At 36.5% G+C, this 5,700-nt stretch overlaps 1 protein-coding gene across 1 annotated transcript; it reads left to right on the top strand.

Annotated features, from left to right (window-relative positions):
- The first annotated feature begins 3,974 nt into the window (after positions 1-3,974).
- LOC127633246 (T-cell acute lymphocytic leukemia protein 2-like) lies at positions 3,975-5,495 on the top strand. Its single transcript, XM_052112198.1, has 2 exons — positions 3,975-4,466; positions 4,700-5,495. Exon 2 carries the CDS (start codon positions 4,715-4,717, stop codon positions 5,042-5,044), a length of 330 nt encoding a protein of 109 aa, XP_051968158.1. The 5' UTR covers positions 3,975-4,466; positions 4,700-4,714; the 3' UTR covers positions 5,045-5,495.
- The last annotated feature ends 205 nt before the right edge of the window (positions 5,496-5,700 follow it).

The following is a 5,700-nucleotide window of genomic DNA, read 5'->3' as shown; positions in this document are numbered from 1 at the left end:
TGGAAAATTGTGATGTGAAAAGAGTGGGAACACTGTAACTGATTATACGTACATATTAAATTAACATGATTATTAAGCAATAAACTAGATTTATTTTTATTAAAATAACAGGCTTTATTAGATTTAGGTCGATTTAACTTGCTATTAGAATGACTGATTTTAGTGCAGAGTTGTTTTTTCACTACTAATCGTAAAAACATGCAGCTTCCTATGGCTCCTTTATCAAATGACCTCTGGCCTACAGGTGAGAGGGAACATGTGTACACATGTGTGCTTTACCTTTATACTCTATGCACACAGGAACAGGAGAAATGAATGCATCTGAATGCTGATGAAAGACTTCATATGCAACAACGCTGCATTGACAAACAAGCATTCGTTTACAGTTTTACGTTATTACTCATTTACAGGATGTCAAGATGTGGCTGTGCATCCATGTATAAATCATTTGTTACATGAAGCTGAATTGATTAGCAGTAAAAAATATTTTCCAAATTACTGATGTGGATGATGAGGTGTGCCATGGCAACAGTGGCTATTAATCTCCCACCCCAGATGTACATTTCTAGCCTTTTGCTGTTTTTTTTAAACGAGTGTGATAGAAAGATAGTCATTCAATTACAGAACGATCTTCTTATCACTGATAGTCAGAGCAGAGAGAAGAGGAAAAGAGGGAGAGTAATGGGGGTCGGAGGGGCTTATCTCAGCACGCCAGCAGTCTGACTTCAGCCCCTCGTTGGAATGAGCTCGTGAAAAGACGCTCCCATAGGGCATTTTCCTCTCTCCATCACTCTCCCTTTCAGTCTCTCTGCACCCCCGTGTGCATCAGCCTCCATAAAATGGCAAATAGCCTTCATAAATAACTCCAACACGCTCCCCATTCACTTGGCTAAACTCTCTGTTTGCCTACACAAACAATAGCACTGAAAACAGCAGTGTTTGGACACAATTAAGGGCGTGAGGGGTTTGACGTGTGTCTAGTCTAAGGCAGAAAAACACTGCTTTAAATAAACACATTGGTAATGGCAAGGTAATAGCCTCTACAATCACACTGCTCTTTCAGATGTGGATACAAATGTGAGAAAAGAGCATGCTGTTCAAATCTGACCCTTTTTTAGTGTTTACCTTATTGCTAACATCGTTAATGGCATGTCAACAATGTATTAAATGCTCAAAAAGGAACCATTTGCTAAGGTTCACACTGTAAAATTCATTAAATTATTTGGTGGTGCTTGTGATACTTCGTATAGTGCATGCTTAGGCAATATTACTCATAATTAGAGTTAGGTATTTGAAAAAACCTCACCCCAAGTGTTAATCTTCAGTGCATATGCATTACGATTGTGAGCAGACATTAAAATGGGTGGAAAAATCCCTGTTTTATTATCTTAGAACGATTGTGTCATTTACAGGAGACTAAATTAGTTCTTAGGTGTCAACTTTGTTTCAAAGGTTTCTCCTAAAATTTCCTGGGAGAAATAAAACTAGACACAAATGATACATTTGTTGACACAGGAAGAGAATAGAGCTATAATAGTAACGTGGACAGCAAGGCCCTGATTTTGAAGAATTTGATGAGAAATCTTTACAATAAAATCTCTCACTTTTTAATGCAGACTTTTGTATCTTAGCATATTTTGAGACGTTCTGAAACTCTAAAGGAGAGTTTTTGGCTTAGATGAAAAATCTGAGAAGCCGGAGATTTGAGCAAAAGTGTCCATTTATCATCATTGCTGTCTAGGGTATTTAACAATTAAGATATTAAAGACATCTCATTTGTTAATTGTCTTTCATACAAGAAGCAAGGTGAGTACAAGGTCAGGTAGGTCAAATATTTTAGTTTAGATTGGTTTTGTTTAGGGCAGGTCTTTTCCGCTGTAGCTTTTGGCAGCTCTGAAAGGCAGTTCTGCAGGTGCAGGGTGTGTTTTGCAGTCGGGTCTGTATGAATGAGGCCGTGAATTCAACTTCGTCCTATGGAACCCTTCAGAGCTGGTCTGTCCTCTGCCTGACTCCTAATCCCTACATAATCCCATTATGCAAATCCCCCACTATTCGCAGAGAGACTTTTAACGCAGCATCGTGCCTCTAAAACAACACTCGTAGGTTTGGAGGAGAACGGCAACAATTGCTGCAGCGAGACACCAGCTTTGATCTGAAGGGAGGTTGAAAGTGCAAGAGGGAAACAAGGGGGGGGGGTAGAGAGTGTGAGAGAGCGAGGGGACTTTGGGGACCTCTGGGAACTTGGCCCCAAAGAATTTGCTGATCCACAAGCTTGCCTCAGTCATAACCTAGTGTAATTTATGTGGAGCCCCAAGACATGCTAAATAAGATTACCATCGTTCAGACAAAACCCTTATTATTACTCTGTCAGGGTGAGTATGCTGAGACTTTTTTAACTGTGTTGTCCAATCAGAGGAATGGCTTTCATTATGATGTCACTTTGCTATTGGAAAGAGTCCCTGTAATAGATCTGTTAGCAGGTGGAAGTCCAGCATCCCAACAAAATCTCCATATATGTTAGAGTTCATAAACAATAGGTCTGCTTTAAAAAGTTAGTCATATGTGTTGTTGCCCGATAGGGTGAATGTGGATTTGTGCAAGCCATTAAGATTATAATAACAATGAATTAGCTCACAATAATAACAATAACATCTTTAGATGTTTTCTTTAGTCATGTTAAAGGAATGCTCTGACCTCGATTGGCAGCATCTGTGGCATGCGGTCGATTATCACAAAATAATTTTGACTCGCCTATTAATTAGTTTTGAGTTATGCATTTATATTTTATAGTACCCCGTATTGCCGCTTACACTTTGCAAATGGATTTCTGTCAATGCGTGTTTTTGGTCTGTTTTTACAGTCAACGTTATTTTTAGTAAATCGACAGCATTAAAGTTTGCCAGAAAATATCTGCAATGTGAAAAAGAAATAAAAGCTGACATTTAAAGAAAGGGGTAAGTATATTAAATGCATTAAAACATACCATTCTAAATCGCGGGTTAGAATGAGAACATCAGAAAGGGAAATATGTGTCTATTTGAAACTACTTAAAACAGGGGTGCAAACTACTCAACTTTCAGCTAGTCACCTTTTCTAAAGCTAATTTGCCCAAATTTTTTGGTAATATTTTCTGCATTTTCCTTATAAAAATCACTCGAAAGGGTCCCTTTAAGCTTAGACACTTAAAAAAAAAAGCTTTAAATACAACAACAAAAAAATTACAGTACAACAATCAAATTAACTGAAAATTTACACTACCGCTCAAAAGTTTTGAAACACTCATTCTTTATTATAATTATTTTTTTTTTCTTCACATTTTATCATAATAGTAAAGTCATCAAAACTATGGAATAACATAAATGGAAATATGGGAATTATGTTGTGACTAAACAAAATCCAAAATAAATCAAAACTGTGTTATATTTTAGCTTCTTCGAAGTAGTCACCCTTTACCTTTAACTCTTGACATTTTCTCAAGCAACTTCTTGAGGTATCGCCCTGGGATGCTTTTTAAACAGTTTTGAAGGAGTTCCCATCTATGTTGGGCACTTATTTGCTGCTTTTCTTCATTATTTGGACCAATTCATTAATTTCAAAAATGTTTTTTAAATTTTAGTTTTATAATAAAATGAATTAATATGGTGGGACAATTATATTTCTGTCTACAACACTAATGTCAAGCATTTAAGCATACGCTTTCAGATCAAGAGATTGTTAAGATCATGAGAAACATTTCAGTCAAGTGTTTCAGAAGTTTGACGGGTAGTGTACATCTTGAATCCCTGCCATGACTTGCTCATCCCTCATGAGTTTGCATCCCTGTTAAAAGCAAGACATAAAAATGTTGGTACTGGGATATACAGTATAGTTGAAAAAAATGAAAATGTATTTATATGAACTTTAGTTGAAGACTTATTTTACAAGACAAACACTTTCTAGTCTATTTAATATAATTCACTTGGTTTATGCACTACACCACTGTTTGTTTTATATGTATGGTTAGTTACAAACTGGATTTTCTTAGTATTTAGTCCCCAAATGCTGTAGCTGTAAATGTCAACATGATCTATTATGTTAATTGATTTAAGTGCATTAATGGCAGATGTAAAAATAATTCAAGGGGTACTCAACCCCACAGCCCTCCCACTGCAACGTCACACAACAGCATGACTATAAAAATAAGAGGCACAAGCTAAACCCCACCCCTCCCTCATATCCGATCTCTTTCACCCTCGTGTCGGTCTAAGGAGATTGTTAAAGGGCTTAGCAAATGTCGGAGAGCTGAGAGGGAGAGGATACAAACTGGCGTATTACTTCTCATCAATATAATTACCTTACAGCACTTTTTAATTATTAAAGAAACTGCCCCTTTCACCTGTGACCAGGATTGTGTTTTTGAATTTTCATCCTCAAAATTTCCTGCCCGATGCTCCAACGCTCATAAAGCTTAAAGACAACAGAAAGTGGTAAGATCAATTTTTTTTATATCTTGTTGCATTTATATATATATATATATATATATATATATATATATATATATATATAGTGTGTGTGTGTATGTACAATATTTGTATTTATATACCAATTTAAATATATTTAACTAGATTATTAATAGAATGCTTTAAGGCATCTTGCTTTTAATTTGAACCATGCCTGTAATATTCAGACCAGTGTTATGACCATATCTCTGTTTTTGCAGAAGTGCCGCAGTATCATGACCAGGAAGGTGTTCACCAACACTCGTGAGCGCTGGCGCCAACATAATGTCAATACTGCCTTTGCAGAGCTGCGGAAACTCATCCCCACTCACCCACCTGAGAAAAAGCTCAGTAAGAATGAGATTCTACGGCTGGCTATGCGCTACATCAATTTTCTGGTAACTCTGTTGGGAAACCAGGACGGAGAACCATCAGCTCACTCTCAAGCCGCACTTCTCACACTGCTTACGGGGAACATGCAAAACCTGCGCACTGACCGCACCTGGAACAGCGACACTGACCCACCCTCGCCTGGATCCAGCTGCGACAGTTCCGAAGCCTGGTAGACTGGTGTAAAGTGATGGTTGCATGAATAGAAATTAAGGATTGTAATTCCTCCTTAATAGAATGTTTATTGGAAGATTTTATGATTGTGACTTTGTCAATGTGGTGAAATCAAAGTTCCATTTCCATGGAGACACAGAGCTGAAGGACATTCCAGATTCTGGGATTGTTCATTGTGACTCTGCAGAGATCATTATGACATCACAATCACTCGTTCCTTCTATGTCGTTTGGAAACAATTGATCTGCGGAAACCCAGAGACTTAAATATAAATGTATTGGCATTATTTGCCAATGCTTCAAAACTGCTGCCATTTGTAATTGAGCGGAGACCCTGAGCAACATATGCATAGTCAAGGATGCACTTTATAAGCATCTCCCCAGTACTTTTTTGTATTTATATAATTTAATTTCTTTGTCTGAATGAACATGTTCCTGATTGAAAAACCTCTAGATTTGGAACTTAAATATATTTGATTGTATTTAATTTAATTTTTTATTTAATATTTATGCTACACAATAGCATAAATATTAACATCTTTTTTTTAAGATTTACATATATCAATTTCATAACAAAATTACATTAAATGGAATTTGTACCTAAATTAAATTAATGAAACCTAAAATATTTAGTTTTAAAGATTACTCAATTTAATTAG

The sequence above is a fragment of the Xyrauchen texanus genome, chromosome 3, assembly GCF_025860055.1.
Source record: "Xyrauchen texanus isolate HMW12.3.18 chromosome 3, RBS_HiC_50CHRs, whole genome shotgun sequence".
Lineage (NCBI taxonomy): Eukaryota > Metazoa > Chordata > Actinopteri > Cypriniformes > Catostomidae > Xyrauchen > Xyrauchen texanus.
Note: the sequence above shows the minus strand (reverse complement) of the source record. Positions and strands in the feature narration are given on the sequence as shown.

Coding starts and splice junctions, on each gene's coding strand:
- LOC127633246 (XM_052112198.1), top strand. CDS start 4,715: ATGACCAGGAAGGTGTTCACCAACACTCGTGAGCGCTGGCGCCAACAT.